We start from the raw sequence: 23,563 nt of genomic DNA, 5'->3' as shown, positions 1-23,563 counted from the left end.
GTTAACGTAAATTCAAAATGACTAGGAGCCCTCATAACGGTGGACAATCTACCGATGATTACACACTATGAGATCTCCATGATGTCGTCCTGGAAGTGGGGCGAAGCGCCACGGTATGGGGCCAATTTCCAGTCTTGGACTAGACGTTGAAATAAGTGTCCCGTGTAAAACTGAGACATTGCCTCTTTGTGATAAGGGTAACCATTCGACTGATAATCTGTGTGAGTTTACAGCCATACAACCAAGGTTTTGACCGACTTAATCAAACATAGAGCTTGCAATTTGTCCAAGCTCAGTCCTTCTTGTAAGGAAGACTGGGTCCGGTGTAGGAGCCTCAAATGACTCCCCAGGCCCAGACGACTCTAGAGTTATTTGAGCCTAGGCTCAGATGACTCCCCGTAGGTCCAAACGACTCCCCCGTCGTAGGCTCAGGTAACTCCCCAGGCTCAAATGACTCCCCCCATTTCAATTGGTATTTCTGGGAAGTTTGAGTCAAATAATTCAAAAACAGATTTTCTGCCTGATTACACGCTCTGTCTGATGCATCCAGCTAACCACAAAGCTGATGATGCAGACATACCTTGTCACTGTTTCCGGCAAGGTAAAGCATCTAAAGTAAGGCTTGAAATAGGAACCAGCGTGGTCTCATGTAAAATTACTCTTTACTAACATACATTTTATAGACATAATGTTATGAATCCTTTCCATTTCGAACCGCCAAAGTCAGATGTTACACGTCGTTCTTACATCTTAGATGTATAAAAAATATCCTAATAGTTCCTGTCGCTGTGTATTACATTACACCTGATTACTTTACATGAAGGTACCGACCCGTGAAGATCCGGGGTAGAATAGGTCTTCAGCAACCCATGCTTGCCGTAAATGCCGACTATGCTTGTCGTATGAGGCACTTAACGGGATCGGGTGGTCAGGCTCGCTGATTTGGTTTAGTCATGTCAAGGTATCTCTATTGCGTGGATCGATGCTCATGATGTCAATCACTGGATTGTCTGGTCCATATTCGATTATTTACAGCTGGAATATTTCTGAGTGCGGCGTTAAACAAGCAAGCCAACCATCAAACAACATGAAGGTTCCAACTTGAAATACCAGTCGATACATTCATTACAAAGTAGTAGAGAAACCTCATGCAATTCCAAATTGGAATTTTCTAATGAACATGGACATTCGCCAAGATGGCGCTGATGTACACATCCTTACCCACAGGCTTGCGTTTAGCCATATCCTCCTTCCTCTGAGCTTGGCCCTTCTCCCTACGTGCTCGTTCCTCCGGGAACTCTTCTCTGTCTTCCTGGTCGTGTCTGGTCCACCATGTGAGGCGGACACTCTGCCACAAAACACGAGTCAGTGTGAAAAGGAATGAAGGTTTCACAACAAGATATCTCATATATTGAACTCCATTACATTGGCGTTAACTTTTGGGTGCAGGATAGGCGAAGACAAAGGGGTTTGAACTGCATTCCCTTCTCAAACCACATAGTCCAAAATAAGGCTATTATCAAATTACAGGAATTGACCCAAATTTCGGTTATATTTTATTTATAATATTACCCTTGAACTTCCCGAAACCATGCGTTGTAAGTGTCGCTGGTGATGGATGGTAGTAACAGAGGTCAATGAACTTCGAAAATGAAGGTCAAAGATTCAATACAGAAAGTACGCTCTCTTGCAAAGTATCATTACCTCTCGCCACTAACTCCTAACGTCCGCCCTTTTCTCAAAACTCTATAAGTTAGAGAAATGAAATCTTACACACAGATCAGTTTGAAAATTGGTGCCGTAAACTCATTTTTTATAGAGTTATGGCCCTTTTCAACTTGGTGTACACTACGTTAAATTGGGAATGGTTTTTCAGAAACTACTGAATTTTCTTGAATGAAAGTTTGCATGCTTATCTGAGGGACATTTGTCAAGACTGAGATCGAGCCCATTGGATATTCCGTAAATTATTTGTTAGGGAGCCATTTCCCTTGCTCCGTGTTATTAAACTTGGTGGATACAGTGTGATATAGGGACAGGTTTCCTCAGAAACTACTGAATGTACTTGAAAGAAAGAGATATTGTCAAGATTGAGTTTGAAAATTTGTCTCGTAGTTTTTTTTACAGTTGTTTTTCTTGGTGCATAGCGTGTGCAATTGGGACAGGTTTTCTCAGATACTACTGAAGTTAGCTTATCTTAGAGATACCTATCAAGACTGAGTTATTGTTGCCAGAGAAGGGGCATTTTGTGTGCATTAATTTCACATTTAATCATTTTGTTTCATGACATAGAGCGGCCCAAGTGCCTATCTCTTCTTAAGGCTCTTTTTATAGTATATATTCACTACCATATGAATAAACAAAATTCTAATGTGCCCCATGGCAGGGGATAGTGATAACGCTGTTTTCTTGGTTGAACAACAAATGATGGGCATCAAATGGATGTTCTTTAAAATTCAAACAAACAAACAAACAAACAAACAAACAAACAAACAAAAACGTTGTGTTTTGGGTCCAGGCACTAAATGTCCTAAAGATACAGTTACTTCTTTAATGCAGTGAATCAAGACACTAGATGAGATATAGGACCTTTGTGTTCAGTACATGACTTTCATTCCAACTCTAATTCATGTTAATGTGTTTCTGTTACGTGAAATGATGCTTTTTGTTGTTAGAGAAAAATATTATGCAATGAATTAAAACAACAGATGAGTTATAGGACCGCGGTGTGTAGTGCATGACTTTCATTCCAACTAGAAATGCATAATGTGTGTCCGTGAAGTGACATGGTCTTTTTCGTTGTGAGCGATGTTTTTTTGTGAAAACATACCACAGATGGACGTTAAACAACGTCCATCTACTGTTTCCTTTTATGTGTCTGTGTGACCAATACAGAACAGACATACATGACCCAAAGACCATCTTCCCGAGGCAAGGAAGTTAGCTGACTGTTAAGGGTCAGTTTCCACCCTTGCCGAAATAGGCGGGAATTATTGAGTTACATTCTGGCTGGACTAACAGGTCTATGCATAGTCCAATCAAAATCGCGTAACGAACTGGACATCAAGTTCGTAAACGACAACGTAAAGATTTCGGTCGACCGCAGGATTTCAAAAGCATATGTACTGTCAACAAGGCGTAGACAGATATTTTGCAAATTTCGTTCATGTTTTTATTAAGGTACGCACGTGATTTGATGCAATTCGCGGGGTAAGGCCCGTTTAATAACAATACAGATCTTGACTATCGAGCAGATCGTCTTGACTGGACGCCGCCGCGGAACATAGAAGGGGCATAACTCGTAATAGCCACTGGTGGCGCTATGATCTAGCCTGGAGGGCCTAGTTCGGCAAGGGTGGAAACTGGACTTTTAGAGTCAGTTGACGCCCTTGCCTCGGGATGATGCCCAAAGTCATGTCGACAGGGCACTTAGATACGGGAAAGAACATTCCCAGCAGGGCTGAATTACTCACATGTGACGGCTTCTGTGCTTCAGTGAGGATGGAGATGACGATGGTGGCGACCATGCTGACGACAAAGAGGAGGATGGTAAAATGGAGGAAGTGGACTTTGGAGATGATGACAGGACGATCATCCACCTCTCCACACCCTGGGGTTCCGTAGCCGAAGTCCAGACCCATTCTGACCAGACCAATTACCAAGCCGATCATCATCCCCCAGAATGCACCCTATGTTACAACAACACTAATGTAAGATTTCTTTGTTTTGCAGCTTAGTTTATGGGGTCTAAACCCCCAAATGGCAAAGCGTTCAATGCCGAAATAAGATATAAATATATTTTTATAATATTGATTTTTCAGTTACGTCATAATAAACTTATTGGTTAAAATTCAATTGTTTTTTAATTTAAACTTCACTATCTATGTTGATTTGCTTTGAAGTATTTTTCAAGACTTTTGTATTTTGCACATTCCTCATTGATGAGTTAACGACGCAAAGATTCACTTCATCGCGATTCGTTGAATCATGGTTCCTTGGTGTGTTTCGTGTTGTGACGTCTTTATCCATACACAACGATAGAAACTACTATCGAGTTACATATCCTATCGCGATAAAGCGTATCATCTGCATTGAACTAACCTGTTTACAACAATGACTGAATGCTGTCAGTAAATGCAGAACCTTATTTCAGACGCTAAATGTTATTTTCTTTATTGAATGTGAGTGAGTGAGTTAGGTTTAACCCTGCTTTGAACAGTATTTCATCACGGTATGTCAGCTCGGTAGGAATGTGATGCAGATCTGAGACGTTTACCACATTACTGACGCCCACGAACACAGATTGGTGGTGAAAAACCTACAACCATAATCAGGCGAACCTGGAAAATTAAAGTCTACCTTAATAAAACAAAAGGGGGCACGGGTGGCCCAGTCGTCTAAGGCGCCGCGATTCGCTGTGCAGAGTTGCGTCCCTTGGACACGCCAGAAACCTATGATTGTGGGTTCGAATCCCGGTTCGCGCCAATTATGTTTCTAGGTTTGTCAGCACCATACCCGTGCTCGTGGGTTTCACCGAAGTGGTAAACGTCTGAGACCTGCATCATTTCGGGCTTTCCTCCCACATTAAGCTGACACGCCACGATATAACTGGAATAATGTTAAAAGCGGCGTTAAACCCAACTCACTCACTCACTAATAAAACAAAATATATATGGATATGGATATCTTGGATATGCTTGTGGGGTATGTGGGGTATGGGGATGGTTGCTGATTATTATTAAAGGACAAACTTGAAAAACTCTAGACAGCTCGTAGACTTACAGGATTACCGATATATGATCCTGAAATATGGTACTCATTAACCACTGGGTCAGAGGCATATTTCGAACAGTCAATTGCCTAAGGGGGGTTCACATGCTACTCAGATGTGCTTCAGAGTAGGGTAGGACCGAAGCCCCAGAAAGACTGCTGGCAAACACGGTCATGGATCCAACTGTTCTCCGCGACCGTCGTTGATTAACTTCACCTATTTTGTGACCTGCGCGCTGTGCGCAGGACCACGTGCCACCCCTTAACGGAAACACTGTTCAAAACGGCGTTAAACCAAACTCACCCACAGACAAAAAGTAAGGTAGCTGTAGAAGAATGTAACGAAAACAAGTAATAAACTGATAACGATCTGGATATGTGTGTTACTGTTCACAGAATTGTACGGAATTGGCATCCTCATTGATACTGATTTTATGAAACGAGTGTCAGAATTCTTGTATTTCCCGATTTTCTTATAATCAGTATGACACGCATTGGAGTGTATTAATTTCTTTACGACCCATTATTTCTTATCCCTTTTGACCTCCCCTATAGAAAAGTGCACTGATCTTGACCGCCGTCTAAAAAACCCACGTCGAATGATATTCAGCTATGACGTCATTTTCAGTGTGACGTCGTACCGACCTTACCTCACAATAAGATTTTAATGACGACAACAATGCCGTCCCGATACCGTCAACAATACACTGCTGCGCGTGAAAAGATATTGCACTAGAGCACATACGAGAGTTAATAACACGGTTATGTCTAACCCCATGGGTAATTCCATTGGTTATTCCGTAAGACGTGACGAAACAATATATTTCAATGTAAATCCCAAAATCACGCGACTGACACTGACCTCGAATATTGCCTCGTCATATGATCAGTATTGACTTTTCCCATGACGAATATTGACTCGTCTTCCACATTACAAGACGGCGTGTCTACTAACATTTCACGGTTCGCAGCTAAGGTAGTGTAATCAAAGACCTACACAGATATATACATCTTTGCTGTAATGAAACAGAGGATGGTTAAAAGGCTTCATAAACTTAAAAGGGTATTTTGGTATAACAAAACGAATGATTACTCCCGCTCAATATACGGGTCTTTCTTTAGCATATTGATCTCGTCAAAACTAATTATTTGCATACTATACGGTACGTATACGCCAGCTTAACCCTTTTTTATTTATTTTTCGTGAATACTTTGTTTGTTTAGTTTAATGCAGGGTGTTGCTGTTTACTGACTGTGTCTGACCTCAATCTGTTATCTGTATGCACATAGATATCTATGTCCATCACCGTTCTTGTTTGACATACCTTTAAAAAGCGGTCAAAGTCAAGTAGAGTGGCGTTAGCGTCTTGGGTGCATAACAAGTACACAAAGTTGCTTGATCTTAAGATTTCGAAAGGTGAGATGAAATAGGGTTTAACGTCACGTTCAAGATCATTCTCTGATATTGCAGCATATTTCATGTGGGTGTTCCATGAAATACCTTGCCGAAGGCGGAGTAAATCCATACTCACTAACAGTTTACTCCGACGTCAGATAGATTCACTTACATCGGTAACCTCTTAATTAAACGTTATATAAAGTAGATTGAAAATCACAGTGAAAACGGTGGTAAGATCACGATCATTTGCAATCTATTCATTTTCCAAAATACTATTTGTTCAATTTCAGCAAATACAATATTTATCATATATAGGCGTTTTTCACATTAAGAGATAAATTATTGCATAGATCGATTACCTTTTCATTTGTTCTCCCCCATAATATAGCACAGAGGAAAAGGGAGAGAACTGGCGGGGCAAAATATCCCGTCACCGCTTGGATGTAGTTGAAGAGTTGTCCCCCTTGGGCAGCTTGAAGAACTGGAATCCAGAGTATACTAAGGCCCACCAGAACCAGAATAAACACCCTGCAATAGGACCAATACAGTGTTGGCATGGTGACTCTAGTGTAGTAGAACTTTGAACTCATTTTACATATCATGTACGTATGGTTAATAACGTTAACGTTAGCCATGAAGGTATGTGTTTATTTACACTACAGGTAATTTGCATATACATACATATTATTAACATTTTGATTGTTATGATATCCGTGGAACGATTGTTTCCTACATTATACACATTTCATCGATCACTGATGTTTTTTTCACAGAAAGTGGGGAATTGCACATACAAGTGGAAGCAATCGTTTGACCTAGTTATAACATAGTTATAAACGTAGTTATAACTGTCTTTCTAAGGACTTCTCTGAGTGGCATTTAGGAATTGGAGTATTAAGTAAAGATTATACATATAGATAAACAACTTCTTTATTACAATTACAAGCGACGTTTCGATGTAGGTTCTAAACCCGTTACCAAGAAAGTGATACCGGTGTGATAACTTGCTTGATAACGGTGTTAGAACCTACACCGAAACGTCGCACCTAATTGTGATAAAGAAGTTGTTCATCCATATATCTTATTTTCCCCAATGCTTTAAAAATGGTAAATTATATCACCATGAACACGTGAGTCCAGAGGAACATTTATTGAATAGTTGAACCACGGTAACGCAGAGGACTTTGACATCACACGTCCTATATTTATCTATCGTGTGATACGCATGGCACATATTCTTGGGTATGTAGGGTATTGGTTTGACGTAATTTATTATGAAAATCGAAGAAATATTATAAACATGTGAACAATAAACGTTTGTTTTTGCATCCTGGCAAGAAACTGCCATTTTGTGACCCTCCATAATAGATGATCGGGTCGTTGCCCGTGTTGTAAACCCCTAATTTACCTGCCCCGTGATCGCCGTAACATTATGCTGAATATTGCAACGTGAAAACATCATTCGCTTACTCCATCCCTCACTAAAAGACACTTTCAAACCAACGAGAAATCTACGTTTGTATTGACTTAAACATAGACATGACGTGTACGTCATGAGAGATTGGCTACTGCTACGATAACTGCCACGATAACCGGTACGGCTACTGCTACGATAAACGCCACGGCTACTGCTACGTTAACCGCCACGGCTACTGCTACGATAACCACTACGGCAGCTGCTACAATTACCGCTACGATAACCGCTACGGCTACTGCTACGACCACCGATACATCTACTGCTACTATCACAGCTGTGGCTACTGCTACGGCTACTTGTACGATCACCGCTACGGAAACTTGCACGATTACCGCTACGACTGCTACGGTCCCTGCTTCGGCTACGGCTACGATCCCCGCTACGGCAATGGCTACACTCTCCTCCGTTGTGGACGCTATCGTCACCTACCTGCCAACCACGAGCAACTCGGAGTCCGCGGCCTTAGGCCGAATCCTCTTCCAGATATCGATAGTAAAGATGGTGCTGGCACTGTTGAACACCGACGTCAGCGACGACATGAGCGCAGCCATCATCGACGCTAACATCAGACCTTTCAGACCTGCGGTGATATGAACATCTTCCTATCATCAAAGTAAATGATGTGACAAATCTCTGAAACTTTTGAGATATCCAGACTACGAGATAGAGAAAGTAATAAATATAAAGGTGAAGAGGAGATTTATGTTCAGGGTCCAGTAGGATGATTTTAAGCACTTAATCTCGTCACCACGGATAACTAGATGCATTTTCACTGGTCTCATATTTGCGAGGTTTTACTGTATCTATAAGATAACCTATGTTTCTATGTAATCGTGTTTGAGTATTTTAATTCAATCCTTTAATCTATCTCTTTTAGCCACTACAGTAACGGCCAAATGGTTACAGAACACGGTAATTCTATACACATCGATGTGATCAGCTAGTTACATCGAGGAACAAACTGATATTTAGATATAACTACATTAATGTGTGATCTAAAATTGATTTTGAACATCTAAAATCGAAAATATGAAATTAATAATGAATAATTGAATAAAATAGTTAAATGGAATATTTTCATCATGACATCTACAGTGTATCCTTCTGTCCATGGGGCAATCGGGTAACCTAGTGGTAAAAGTGTTCGCTCGTCACGCCGAAGACCATGGTTCGATTCCACACATGGGTACAATGTGTCAAGCCCATTTCTGGTGTCCCGCGCCGTGGTATTACTAAAAGCGGCGTAAAACCATACCCACTCACTTCTGTCAATTTATTCTATAGTATAATGCGGGACAGCCTGTGACTATCGACATGCACATGTTTACGAGAGATGATGGCATGTACATGTTTATAGAAGGGCAAGAGCGTGATGTACCTTCCGGCATGAGCTCGATGACAAGTTTGGGGTAGGCGATGTTGGTGCAGCCGGCCCTGTTCTCACACACCGCCCAGCAGGTGTCGGGGTCAACACACGCTACCTGGTCTGAAACACAATGAATATACCACGTGTGTTTGGGTATACGTCCCTTCACCTGTTATTGAGACGCAGAGAAGTGTTCGTGTTACTATTTTAACAATAATGAGCATAGCATACAAAATTACCCGTATAGATAATCCCCTTGGCACATCCCTGTGAATTATCATTACCTGGATAAAGAATTATCTTGATAGTTGATTACCTGGATAGAGCAATACTTTGATAGAGAGTTATTACACAGTTTTAGACAAATTGTGCACCCATTATGGAGACATAAATGCAGGAAAAGATTTGCATGCAATCAATTGCCACAGAAGCATTTGCTTTTTTTCGGGTATACTTATTGTTACTTGGACATTGACATTGGGTAGTGAATTACCTCGATAGTGAAATACCTGGAAGGTGAATAACCTGAATAGAGAGTTACATTGATAGTGAATTACCTGGACAGTGAATTACCAGGTTAAGAAATTACCAAAGTGGTGACTTCCCTGGATGGTAAATTACCCGAATAGAGAATTACCTGGATAGTGAAGTGCCCGAATAGATTATTAGCTTGATAGCGAAATACCAGGATATATTTTTAGCTAGATAGCGAATTACCTGGATAGTGAATTACCTGAATATATATTATTAGCTGGATAGCGAATTACCTGGATAGTTAATTACCTGGATAGTGAATTACCTGAATAGAGAATTACCTGGATAAAAAATTACTTGGATAGTGAATTACCTGGATAGAGAATTACCTGGATAGTGAAGTGCCTTGATAGATTATTGGCTGGATAGGGAATAACCTGGATAAATTTTTAGCTGGAAAGCGAATTACCTGGATAGATTACTAGCTGGATAGCGAATTACCCGGATGGTGAATTACCTGGATAGTGAATAACCTGGATAGTGAATTACCAGGTTGAGAGTTAGAGATAGAGAAGAGAGATACCTGGATAGTGAATTATCTGGAGAGTGAATAACTGGAAAGTGAATTACCTGGATAGAGAATCCTGCTGATCATGCCAGGGAAGACTGTGGTGAACAGTGGTATGACCTTGAGGTACGCCGCCATGATGGAGCCCCCCTTGACATGGTGCATGTTCTTGGCTGCCAGGGAACGCTGGACCAGCACCTGCAGCACAACCACTGTTACAGTGCACTTCACATTGTCTGACCTTTTATTAGGATACCCATTGCAATTACTTGACAGCAGTATGCAAACATTAAGTTTATCGTGGTTCGGTTGCTGCCTCAAAAAACAAACAGTTTAACTGTTTTCAAAGTATATGAGACGTCAAACCGGGGCCACAATTTCTGTTGCATTGTGAGCAGTCGCAAAAGGAACACCGCACACATCGCCGAGAACCAGTCTTTATGAACAAGTTTGTATGAACCGGTCTGAATGAACCGGCTTGTATGAACTAGTCTGTATGAACCGGTCACCTGCTGAATTTGACGCTTTCGCTATGTAGATTTCGTCACAAACGTACATTTAAAAATGGTCGCGGTCACGTGGTTGCAAATACATACCTTACCCCAGTCACCATTGAACCAATATATTTTCACACAAAATTACCCGGAGTACTTTTTATAACCTGTAGCCGGAATGATTGGTGGTTAAATAGACATAATAAAATTTAACATTTCTTTCAATTTTTTCGCTATATTAAACATAAACTCAAGACACTTTCTTTTACTCCCCAGTTTATTTGCTCATTGTAAACCTAGTCTTGCATCGTTGGTTGACTGAATACATCTTTGTTCAGGTACTGTTTACGTCAACGGATGCCCTATTGCCCCAGTTGTGGATCGCAAGTAGCTGTGTCTGACGTTAAAACAAGCTGCCTCACTTACTTGATCTGAGCAGAAGTACCAAGCACTTAGAATCGTTATTCCAAAGACGTTCCCCGGCCAGGGGAGATCACCCGTTGACGCATCCCGCAGCAAATGGAAGGCATCGTTAGGTGGTAGACCACACACGTCACTTCCGTTTATGCCTTTCTCTGGAATGGCTTGGAAGTATTTTTCATACACAGATTCCAACCCGCCGACCTTAGCAAAACCTAAAATTGAAAGAATTGCGGTCATGTGCTCAACGACGAACACGCACGCAATACATGGTGGTTGTGATTTCACAGCATATTTTCCAAACGATTAAAAAGATACCGATTCATTTTCAGAAAAAAATGTCTAAAAATGTATATGGAAACAAGTAAAAATTAAACTCATACATGAATAATTGTGTAATAGTAACAACTGTCAATCTATCACATCAAAATACATAATTAATATTTAAACACCAGAAGGAATATGTTCGTCAATGATACTTTTACTATAATGAAACCCGAATCTGAATGACACAGAGTTAATCAATGTCAGAAAACACACTTACTGATCCCCATGAGTATAAACGCCCCAGCGACCATGATGATTGTCTGTAGTGTGTCTGTGTAGATGACGGCCTTCAAACCACCTGAAACATGGCTTGACAGTGAGTGAGTGTGTCAATAGGTGATGGTGTGTTACTATGCATTTATCAATAGTCTTACGAAATAGTTGTGAAATACTCTTTCAATAACTAGTCGTTGCATTTCTTTACTTGTTAGCAGCAGGATCTCCACACTTGTACACACCAGATGTAATTCAAAATTAACATGGTTTTTATTAGTTTCAACAAAATCAGTAAATACGCTATCGTGTCACTGGATTTTCCGGTTTCTCAGTCACTTGAAATGTCTGGTTTGTTTCCAGGCCAACGTTGCATGACAGGTGTACTTCTGTGCGGCGTCAGGCAATAGATACTTATTTTTTTATGAACATTAATTGTGTGAATTGCGGATACTACCGGTAGGGCAGGTCATCCTTACCCTTGTTGCTCTCATCGCTGATTTTCAGTGGTCCATTCATATAATTTTGCCCCTTACACCAAATGGAATCAGTTTCGGTGGATAAACTGAACTGGATATTCTCTTGCATTGACAATCTATGTTATGTTTGAGTATATACATCGAGGAAATAGGCCTTTCGTTACTTCAAATCGATGACCTACTCAAAATATTGGCCTCAACCCACGCCGCTTCACTCTGCCATGTGTAAGAATCGTGGCCACCAATACGGTTGTCTTCCTCGAAAGGGGACCCCTATGACCACAAAGGACGCGGAGAAAACCTGTCTGAAACCGCTATTGTTGAGTAGAATACAATATCACGTAGCTTTAAGTCACATTCTATTGTGTCTGTTCTTTAGCATGGTAGTTTTTTTCATAACTGAATACCATGCACGTTTACGTTTCAAATACATGGCTATGCAATGCAGATGAGGGAATCATGCAATGTTGGCTACTTTTGGCGCCATCTATCGCATTTACAGAAGAAGATACAGCATTTCATAGCATCACTATTTCATAGAGCTATTTGAATCTACGCTCGTTCATCTCCGGTATCCGTATGTGTGTTCTCTGTTTCAGTTTAAAGCAATATTCTTCATCATACATCCATGTCAGAATGATGAGATCTGATTGGTCGACATGATCTTGATCAAATACTGTTTGACCCGCCTTGGAGGGTAATAAACTTCAGCGAGGGACTAAATCTCTGATACCCCGCCACGAGCAATACAGGCTGCACGTGGATTTCTTAGAGGAAGAATAAATCCTTTATACCCCTCTTCAAAATGAAAAGCCGCACGCTTTTTCCGAGTCAATGGGAGTCAAATGACATAGCACTAGTTAACCTCAGCTCAATCGAACAGTCGTTTTCTATCTATTTGTGTTAATACTTTTACAATGTAACATTAAAACATGTCGGTAAGATAAATTCGTTGTAGCATGATCACAAGGGGTACATGGGGTTTGATACGTCCCTCGTTAGGTTTTATTATAGGACCCGTGAAGATTCCAGGGTAGAATAGGTCTTCAGCAACCCATACTTGCCGTAAAAGGCAGCATCTATGCTTGTCGTAAAAGGCGACTAACGAGATCGGGTGGTCAGGCTCGCTGGCTTGGTTGTTACATGTCATCGATCCCAACTGCGTGGATCGATGCTCATGATGTCAATCACTGGACTGTCTAGTCCAGTCACGATTATTTTGCAGACCGCCGTCATATAGCTGGAATATTGCTGAGAGCGGCGTTAAACAACAAACAAACAAACCTAGTTTATAGTTTATAAACATAAATGCTTAGGATGAATTGATTCTGAATATAAAATACTTCAGTCTATGCTGTTCCTCCTCTTCTGACTCCATGGTTTTGGTTAATAAATGAATTTTTGGCAGACATTTGGGCGTAAATAATGACAGCCGTGTGTGCCTTCAGACACAAATACGGCGCGATATATTCGACTCAGTGATGAACGTCATATCTATCTACTGTCTGTTATTCTGTTACGAGCACATAGAATGTCAACCGAGAAACACATCCCTTTTTCGTGACCAACGAACACACGTACTTGTGAGTTTGGTGATTAACAGCTGACGGTATAAGACGATGGACGTGCACGAGAGAACTCTTATTGGAAGGGCATTAACGAAAGATCGACCAAGATCTGCTCTACCTGGACTGTTCCAAGTTGAACATTTGATCACTCGTCGTGGAATCAAAGAGGTAAGAAGTCTTTCACTGTGATTATTAGTAACCGTTACTGTATCTCCCGATGTATCACCGAAAATTACAAGCTCTCCAGTAACGTGCTTTTTTATTTTGTTAGGGTGTATTACATTACTCGCATTGATTATCATTCACAAGCCCAGACAATTGATTAAAACTGTGTATGTTTTACGTATAGATATTGCGAAATAGAAAGCGAAATATCAAGTGATTTGAATGTGTCTTAAGTGATGACTGGTTGAGACTGGTATTTCTCATTGTTTGACGGCCTTGTTGTGTCCAGGGGTTTGATTTTTGGTAGATAGAAGAACAATTTCAGGTTCTGGCGAAGAAAATCTAAAATGATACTTTGGTAGCAAGTAGCATGATATCAATTATGTGTCCTTTGGGGCTTTTTATTAATTAATTTGGACAGAATAAAATCACTAATCGATTATTAGATACTTTGCAACACGCCTTTGCATATATAGCTAATGGTTATAAACAGTTCGTAATTTGTCCAGTGCATATACAATGTTTATCTCAAATATTGTATCTATTGTGTACATATTTCGTTCAGCAATACTCTGATATAAATGTTTCTTTTTCTCTGTTTAGATGTCTTCGCTAACATGATCAAGTTCATGTTTCGTTTGCTCATTGTAGAATGGATACACATTCTAAACTAGTGCTATGTTACCTGTAGATATGACGTGCTACATTAACCAGTATATAATTTAGGTTTGTATGTAAGAACACTGTGAGTGGATGTTGGTTGAATCTGTGTTTACCGGAGACCGTGTTGATGGTGGTGATGACGAGGAGGACGAGGATTCCGAGGTAGATGTTCCACCTGACAGCTTGTTGGATGAAGATGGCGCCAGCATACATGTCAGCCTACAGATAACGGAAGTAATTTATAAGGTACTCATGTTGGTCTAGAGATACAGGAAGTAATTTATAAGGTACTCACGTCAGCCTACAGAAAAGGAATTTATGTGTAATGCACTCACGTCAACCTACAGATAAAGGAAGTCATTGTAATGCACTCACGTCAACCTACAGATAAAGGAAGTCATTGTAATGCACTCACGTCAACCTACAGATAATGGAAGTCATTGTAATACACTCGTGTCAGCCAACAGATAGAGGAAGTCATTGTAATGCACTCACGTCAGCCTACAGATAAAGAAGTCATTGTAATGCACTCACGTCAGCCTACAGATAAAGGAAGTCATTGATAATGCACTCACGTCAACCTACAGATAAAGGAAGTCATTGTAATGCACTCACGTCAACCTACAGGTAAAGGAAGTCATTGTAATGCACTCGTGTCAGCCTACAGATAAAGGAAGTCATTGTAATGCACTCGTGTCAGCCTACAGATAAAGGAAGTCATTGATAATGCACTCACGTCAGCCCACAAATAGAGGAAGTCATTGTAATGCACTCACGTGAGCCTACAGATAAAGGAAGTAATGTATGATGCACTCTCGTCAGCCTACAGATAAAGGAAGTCATTCATAATGCACTCTCGCCAGCCTACAGATAAAGAAAGTAATTCATAATGCACTCGTGTCAACCTACAGATAAAGAAAGCGTCTGTAGTGCACTTATGTTAGCCTAAATGTACACGAGGCTAGTGTGTCATACACGTTATCAGCCTTTTACATTAAAACAATGACAAATGACCGTATATGGACTGGGCCTTTAGTTTATTGTTGCTTTACTGTTTTTGGGCCAATTAATATCCGTTACTACCCAACAGCAACCTATACGCCAACATGTATATTCGTAGCCATTTTCATGTTCAGCCATCTTAATACTTCAGGCATGTTTATTGTTCAGTCATGAGTGTCATTTGGTACTTACTGATATTTTTGTAAACACATAGATGATCAGAGACAACACCGCCATGTACACCTGTAGTCGTTGACCTCCAAAGCGCCGCATCAAATACTCCGGTAAAGTGTAAACCTGTAATGGGCATGTGTGGGTGATGACAACTATGTGTTCATATGTGACTCCATTAGCAGCTGAAGCTAAACACTATGTATTATCCATACGTTTTACACAAGAATTATTGAAGAAATTACATATATCATTTAGCTACGGTGGCCTGTCAGTAACATCGCCTGGTACATGCACGCCAGCGATGTACACGCAATCAAACAGTTCACACATTGTTATCGCCAGAACTTTATTTTAATTAACTGTTGCTACAAGCGTGGCGTGTTGAGGACCTATTTGGACTTTGAGACCATAGGGGGATGGATGGTAAGATCACTATTTTCTTACTGTTGAAATAAGACGAATATGGTACATAGGCGGTTCCAGAGGGGGTCCAGGGGATCCGGATTCCCCCTGACTCCCCCTTTTGTAAACCAAATGTTGCAAGTTGTAGACACCCCCCTCCCCCAACTGAGACAGGGTTTTGTTGTTGGACCCTCACTATTTTTAAATTGCTGGGCCAGCTCTTATGTATATACTCAAAGATAAAAGTCACTGTATCAATTATCCTATTTCTCATGTTGTGATTCTCTCTGACGATTTAACTTGCGTTGAGGTTCCAGTTGACTGAATTGGACCCCCATAGACTTACTGATGTTTATTTGTTTGTTGTTAAACGCCACACTCAGCAATATTTCAGTTAAATGACAGCAGTCTCTTAATAATAGAGTCTGGACTAGACAATCCAATGATACGATGACATGCATTAACCAAGTCAGCGAGTCTGACCACCCGATCCCCTTAAGCGCCTCTTACGACAAGCATAGTCGCCTTTTACGGCAAACATGGATTACTGAAGACCTATTGATTTTTACGTTGCCTTGTATGATAAGAATAACAGCAGGCCATCAGTTTGAAAGAGAAAGCCCAAGTTGTCCTCGTCTACTATATAGATATGTTGCTTTAAAACCAAGCATCGGAATCTTGCACGCCTAAGGACAGCAACTCTGCACAAGGTACGGACGCAAACTATGAGATTACTCCACGCCATGTTATGCTAATTTATTAAACAACTGGAGGCATTGTCCTGACACGGATAAGTCGTCTCCTCGATTACCACACAACTGACACCCAGGGCAGATACATACCCCGCTCGCTATATAGACTGGTACAAACAGCCAGGCCAACAGCAAAAGGCAGAACAGACCCTGGAGAGGGAGAGAGAGTCATATATATTTTCAGCGGAACATATTTTTTCATATCTTCTTCTATACCCATTGTCACAATCTCTTAAGGAAACTTGAATGACTGAAATTTTATTTAGAAAATGAAAAAAATATTTTGTTTCAAAAAGTATTGAAAAAGAATGTATCATTTTGCTTCAAGTTTTACTCATAAAAAATGTTCGCTGGACATAGTTGTTTCTATAAGTGTGTGTTGTTAAAACAGTAAAATTATCCAGTTCCTCCATCAAGAAAGATTGTAGGTTTTTCAGTGTTGACCGAAAAAGTATTTTACTATCAGACTTGCATGAACAGAAGGGCAAGCTATTTTCCAGGGAGTGCCAATTTAATTACTTGTCTCATATTTCCGTCTGTCACTTTATAGGCATCTGTAACTGTTTTGTTTTGTAACCTTTGTCTCAGATGACAGTCATATTGACATGTCTATTCTCTCTCGCTTACCAATTCAAAGGAAAGGGTGACAGTGTATCCCCCAAATAAATGAACCCTTAACATACATGTGTGTGTCTTGTACAAAGGAGAACCCATAATATACATGTGTGTGTCTTATACAAAGGAGAACCTATAATATACATGTGTGTGTCTTATACAAAGGAGAAACCATTTTATACATGTGTGTCTTATACAAAGGAGAACCCATAATATACATGTGTGTGTCTTATACAAAGGAGAAACCATTTTATACATGTGTGTCTTATACAAAGGAGAACCCATAATATACATGTGTGTGTCTTATACAAAGGAGAACCCATAATATACATGTGTGTGTCTTATGCAAAGGAGAACCCATAATATACATGTGTGTGTCTTATACAAAGGAAAACCCATAATATACATGTGTGTGTCTTATGCAAAGGAGAACCCATAATATACATGTGTGTGTCTTATACAAAGGAGAACCCATAACGTACATGTGTGTGTCTTATACAAAGGAGAACCCATAATATACATGTGTGTGTCTTATACAAAGGTAAACCCATAATGTACATGTGTGTGTCTTATACAAAGGAGAACCCATAATATACATGTGTGTGTCTTAAAAAGGAAGATGGAAATAAGTACAATGCAGTAATAGATTGTTTTTGTAAAAATCAATTTTCCTCCTGCATCTTAAGACATTAAAAGAAGAAATGTTCTGTCAATGTTTGTTCATGATTGATCTACATTATCGTACATTGAGTTCATAACTTGCGACGGCAATCCCCGACGCCGCCCCTGTGCCTGCGAGGCCGATGAAGCTGCCGCTGCCAATGTTGCTCGAAAACAGAGATGCTCCAATCTGGAAACAAAATGTTTCTGATAAATACTGTGAATTATCATAAGCAGGGGCGCATAAGTTGGTATTATTGCCATTTATTCTCGCATTTGATTGGCTGTTTAAAAATTTAGGGCTTCTTATTGGTAGAAAAGCTAGAAGCTGTCACAATGAAAGTTTGGTAGATTCCTATTTTAACCGAATTTTTGTGATCAATAATTTAACATTGATTTTATGATCTAAGTAATTATTGTCGCAACCATCCCAAGATGTCAGTAAAACGTCACATTGGACTGCGAAATTTGGTTTAACGTCGCGTTATTATTATTGCACTGATATAGCGACGTGCATGCACGTGTGTGTGTGGCTGACAGGGAATTTGTCCATCGCTAACCCATATGGATAACCGATGGACCAATTCCCTTTACATCAGTCTCTGTGTCGTCTTACTGCGAAATCCCGTTATCTCGAACCCCGTTAGTCCGGAAAAACTGCATTCCGGGCAACAATCGGTCCGTCTCCATCTTTCATCAGATCATTCGGTTTGGATCGAACCCCGATTGGAGTGGACGCGTATTGTACACGTCTCATGATACGCTCCATCACTTTGTCACGTGTCATTAGCTTTACCCTACATCTCACGAGACGCGAGTGATTATACATGGTCCATGACAAGTAACCTTATTAACACACATATAAAGTAAGATAGTTTAAAAACTTTAAATCATGATTAGATACTAAACTCCTGTTGTATTCTCATATGTATGATGTATCCTTTATATCACATTCTGTTCTATTTGTTTGGACAATATGTAAATATTCTGAAAAATCTAGAACACTAACGTGAGCCAAACCTTATAAAGCAAATATTTATCTTTCCGATTTCCTATCCCCATGCGTTTACATTAATGTGGGGAGTTACATATACTGAACAAAAATAGTTACGGATCATATTTTTAGGGATATTTTTTTAAGTGACACAATTTCAAAACAATACCACCAAGCATGTTCATGATCACTGTATTTGACCAGTATATAATGGTCATGGTTGTTATCATGTATGAAATCGTCATATCCATTGTCCTCCACTGCCTGATGCACGGGATTAAATAAAGACCGGAACGCCTCCGTGGTCTAATGGTTGAGCGTCCGGAGAGCGGAAGGTCCCGGGCGCGTCATAAATGTTTTTGATAAATCAAATGCCATTTATTCTCGCATTTGATTGTCTGTTTCAAAATAGATCGTCCGGGGTAGAGTGGAACGTCCAGGGTTCGATCCCCGGCCGCGTTATACCAAAAGACGTTAAAAGATGGTACTTGTTATTACCCTGTCTGGCGCTTGGCATTAAGGGGCCAAAACAAGGACTGCTCGGCTCGGAGTCCGTATACTGTGTGTGAGTGGGGTATTCATGTTAAACTTCAGCATGGTATCTCAGTGGGCTAGCACTATAAATCGGCACCAGTCAGCCACACACACACACATGCATGCAGGTCGCTGTATAAGTGCAATAATCTTGGATGCGACGTTAAACCAAATTTCACCTCACCTACTTAAAGACCGCGTTTAGCTGTCCATTGTGACGTTTTACTGACATGTTGTTAAAGCAAAGAACATCAATTTTGTCAAAATTTGAAAAAGTGGAAAGACATCCGTATCATGTCACAAGCTAAATATGCAATAAAGACGGAGAAGTCATTGTTGACAAACTTAAACAATGCTATATTCCAGTGAGCTGGCGTTGCGCTGCGTTAAACAAGGATAACAGCGCATTATAGGGACATGAGGACACAGGGAGCTTTCCATCGGGATTAAGTTGACATGAGGGGACAAAACTGAAGTACTTTTCGTAGCGACGTTGAGCGAAACGAGGTGAAGTGAGGTGAATTTGGGTTCAACGTCGCGTCCAAGATTATTGCACTTATATAGCGACGTGCATGCACGTGTGTGTGTGTGGCTGCTTGTACTAGTCCGGACTGATGCCGATTTATAGTGCTAGCCTACTGAGATACCATGCCGCAGTTTAACATGAATACCCCACTCAGACACAGTATACTGACTCCGAGCCGACCAGTCCTTGTTTTAGCCAGTTAATGCTAAGCGCCAGACAGGGTAACAACAAGAACCATCTTTTAACGTCTTTTGGTATAACGCGACCGGGATCGAACCCCGGACCTTTCGCTCTCCGGGCGGACGCTCTACCACTAGACTTAAGCGAAACGAACTCATGCAAGGATAATTATTTTCTTGATACAAACTGCCAGGCAGAAGAAAGTATAGACATGAAAAAATAAGAAAAGATTTGACCTAAAAATTACAAACGTTATCCAAACGTTACTGAGCTGAAACAGTCGCCGAAACATCAAAACTCCAAAACTCAACGATTATACTCGTATCAATCCCTTCACCATCGAATAATCATTTCTTGCTTGTTTCGTTTTCGCCACCATCAAACATGGTGTATACTTTCTTTTACCCGTCAGTTTATGACAGATGGAGTAGTGTTGAAGTATAGGCAGCCCTTATCCATTATAACTATACCAATATGGGACAACCGTTTATTACTAATCATATATCAGACCCTTATGAAGACACATCAAGGTCAGTTGTCATGGATGTACCAACTTAATTTATTAGTTTCTTCTTCACGACTACATGTGGTCTTGTAATCCCAGGTCAAACTATAATATCACCACTATGGGGAGTTGAGATACGTGAGAGACCATTCATTATTTCCAGTTGACGTTAATGTACATATGTATGAGGTATTGTTTTCAATTAACCCTGGTGTCGTGTACCCATAAATTACAGAGCACTCCTTGTGTCCGTGCTTCCTACACGGACTGCCCACTCGCCCGCTTTCTCTATGTGTCAGATCCAAGCTACAAACTACAAACTTCAACGTGAAGTCTGCTTTGATGGCGGTGTCACATCGTGTGGCATACTTTGTGTCAATAACCGAGCAACACTCTCATCTCATGATAACCTCATAACAACAGCCCCATTCTAACGCGCATGCTTTAGGTCAAGGCCGCTGTTTCAGGCACAGAAGGCAATGCAATTCACAGTCGTGCCACAGAGAGCTGTGTGTACCCCGGGACTAACTCAACAGCGTTATGTTAATATAAGAATCTTACACAATAGTGGTTTGCAGGACACAACCCGCTCGATGAATAGATGTAGGCTAGGGTGTATATGAATATACACGAGTCAACGCAGGACTCTGCTATTTCAATGCATAAAGATAGCATTATGTGTCATGTTTTCATACTACAACGTTTACGTTCGAGAAAATGAATTTCCATAATTGTAACACGTCTTTCTACGTTTTCCAAGTATGAGCCATGAAGAATCCAGGTTATCGCGTTGCATTTGAAACTTAAAAATTGAAATTTAATTATCCCTATGCTCGAAATAAATTGAGTTTGGTCACGTTATTATAATCCGGGTAAGGGTAAGTGAGTGAATGAGTCTGGCTTAACGTTGGTTTGAAAAGTATTCCATTTATATCACGTCGTGTCAGCTTAGTGTGGGAGGGAAGCCCGAAGTGATGCAGGACTTTGGCGAAACCCCCGAGCACGGGTATGGTACAGACGAACCTAGAAACCTCATCTGGGCGAACCGGGATTCGAACCCACAATCATAGGTTTCTGGCGTGCCCAAGGGACGCAACTTTGCACAGCGCTTGAGACGACCGGGCCACCCGTGCTCCCTCAATAAGCAATGTGGGCATCTCAATATAGGTCAAAAGCGCTTTAAATTACTACATGTGCACGTTCTTTTAATTAAAGCCGCTTACATTTACCTGACTGCCAACCCATATCCGGATTGAAACCACGTGATCAAAACTCATTGATGACATTTATCCCTACCAAATGGCTTTTTCTTGAAAACTGCACTTTGCAACTTTTATCATTACTGTAAGTAATATTTAAGATTATTTTAGACTCGATATAGCAATAAGCGCACAACCTGCACAACGAAGAAGTTTTCTCATTTGATAGTAGGTAAGATTTTAGAATGGCACTAACCGCAAACCAAAGCATGTCCCTCCCTGCCAGGAAGTAGCCGCTGACGCTCCCTCGCTGTGTGCGCCATGTCGCCTGAAAGTGACAAAATCTAACATGTATGAAAATACAACTTTAGAATATGTTATTTTGATAGTTATAAATCTAACAACCAGAAGTGTTGTCATTGAGCTCATACGTTTTTTTGATTGATTTACACTGAAGCCAGCACCAGCATTCCGGCTCTATCCCGACAGCCTGTAAATAACTGAGCTTGTGCCAGACAAGCCATTAGTTGACGCCCGATAACACGCAGTCATTCCATTAACAGCGTGGCCACTTGATCCCAATTTTAGTCGCCTTTAACGACAGGCATACGGTACTTGGGACCTATTCTGTCACAGAATCGCGACAGGGAGACAAGCATGCGGTATTGAGGGCATTTTCTGACAGGATTCTCCACTGGCAGACAATCACCCACTATTTGGGACCTATTCTGACACGGAATCCCAATAAGTTGACAATCATGCGGTACTGGGGACATGTCCTGACCCGGAATCCCAACAGGGAGACAAACATACGGTACAGGGGACATGTCCTGACCCGGAATCCCAATAAGTAGACAATCATGCGGTACTGGGGACATGTCCTGACCCGGAATCCCAATAAGTAGACAAACATGCGGTACTGGGGACATGTCCTGACCCGGAATCCCAATAAGTAGACAATCATGCGGTACTGGGGACATGTCCTGACCCGGAATCCCAACAAGTAGACAATCATGCGGTACTGGGGACATGTCCTGACCCGGAATCCCAACAGGGAGACAAACATACGGTACAGGGGACATGTCCTGACCCGGAATCCCAACAAGTAGACAATCATGCGGTACTGGGGACATGTCCTGACCCGGAATCCCAATAAGTAGACAATCATGCGGTACTGGGGACATGTCCTGACCCGGAATCCCAATAAGTAGACAATCATGCGGTACTGGGGACATGTCCTGACCCGGAATCCCAACAAGTAGACAAACATGCGGTACTGGGGACATGTCCTGACCCGGAATCCCAATAAGTAGACAATCATGCGGTACTGGGGACATGTCCTGACCCGGAATCCCAACAAGTAGACAATCATGCGGTACTGGGGACATGTCCTGACCCGGAATCCCAACAGGGAGACAAACATACGGTACTGGGGACATGTCCTGACCCGGAATCCCAACAAGTAGACAATCATGCGGTACTGGGGACATGTCCTGACCCGGAATCCCAATAAGTAGACAATCATGCGGTACTGGGGACATGTCCTGACCCGGAATCCCAACAAGTAGACAAACATGCGGTACTGGGGACATGTCCTGACCCGGAATCCCAATAAGTAGACAATCATGCGGTACTGG

At 41.1% G+C, this 23,563-nt stretch overlaps 1 protein-coding gene across 2 annotated transcripts in view; it reads right to left on the bottom strand.

Moving 5' to 3' along the window:
• LOC124136919 (sodium/glucose cotransporter 4-like) overlaps positions 1 to 23,563 on the bottom strand; it is a 34,295-nt gene that overhangs the window by 2,185 nt on the left and 8,547 nt on the right. For both annotated transcript variants that reach the window (XM_046502984.2, XM_048402503.1), the window contains exons 3-15: positions 22,183 to 22,254; positions 18,074 to 18,178; positions 16,804 to 16,863; positions 15,578 to 15,682; positions 14,497 to 14,602; positions 11,513 to 11,593; positions 10,975 to 11,183; positions 10,117 to 10,252; positions 9,025 to 9,132; positions 8,076 to 8,226; positions 6,529 to 6,697; positions 3,474 to 3,689; positions 1,222 to 1,348 (exon numbers count right to left, since the gene is read on the bottom strand). In XM_046502984.2, coding sequence (XP_046358940.2) covers positions 1,222 to 1,348; positions 3,474 to 3,689; positions 6,529 to 6,697; positions 8,076 to 8,226; positions 9,025 to 9,132; positions 10,117 to 10,252; positions 10,975 to 11,183; positions 11,513 to 11,593; positions 14,497 to 14,602; positions 15,578 to 15,682; positions 16,804 to 16,863; positions 18,074 to 18,178; positions 22,183 to 22,254 — 1,645 coding nt within the window. The remainder of the gene's footprint in view (positions 1 to 1,221; positions 1,349 to 3,473; positions 3,690 to 6,528; positions 6,698 to 8,075; positions 8,227 to 9,024; positions 9,133 to 10,116; positions 10,253 to 10,974; positions 11,184 to 11,512; positions 11,594 to 14,496; positions 14,603 to 15,577; positions 15,683 to 16,803; positions 16,864 to 18,073; positions 18,179 to 22,182; positions 22,255 to 23,563) is intronic.

This window comes from Haliotis rufescens, unplaced genomic scaffold, assembly GCF_023055435.1.
Source record: "Haliotis rufescens isolate VD_foot unplaced genomic scaffold, xgHalRufe1.0.p SCAF_1, whole genome shotgun sequence".
Taxonomy (NCBI): Eukaryota; Metazoa; Mollusca; class Gastropoda; order Lepetellida; family Haliotidae; genus Haliotis; species Haliotis rufescens.
This window is presented reverse-complemented; position numbering and strand designations above follow the sequence as displayed.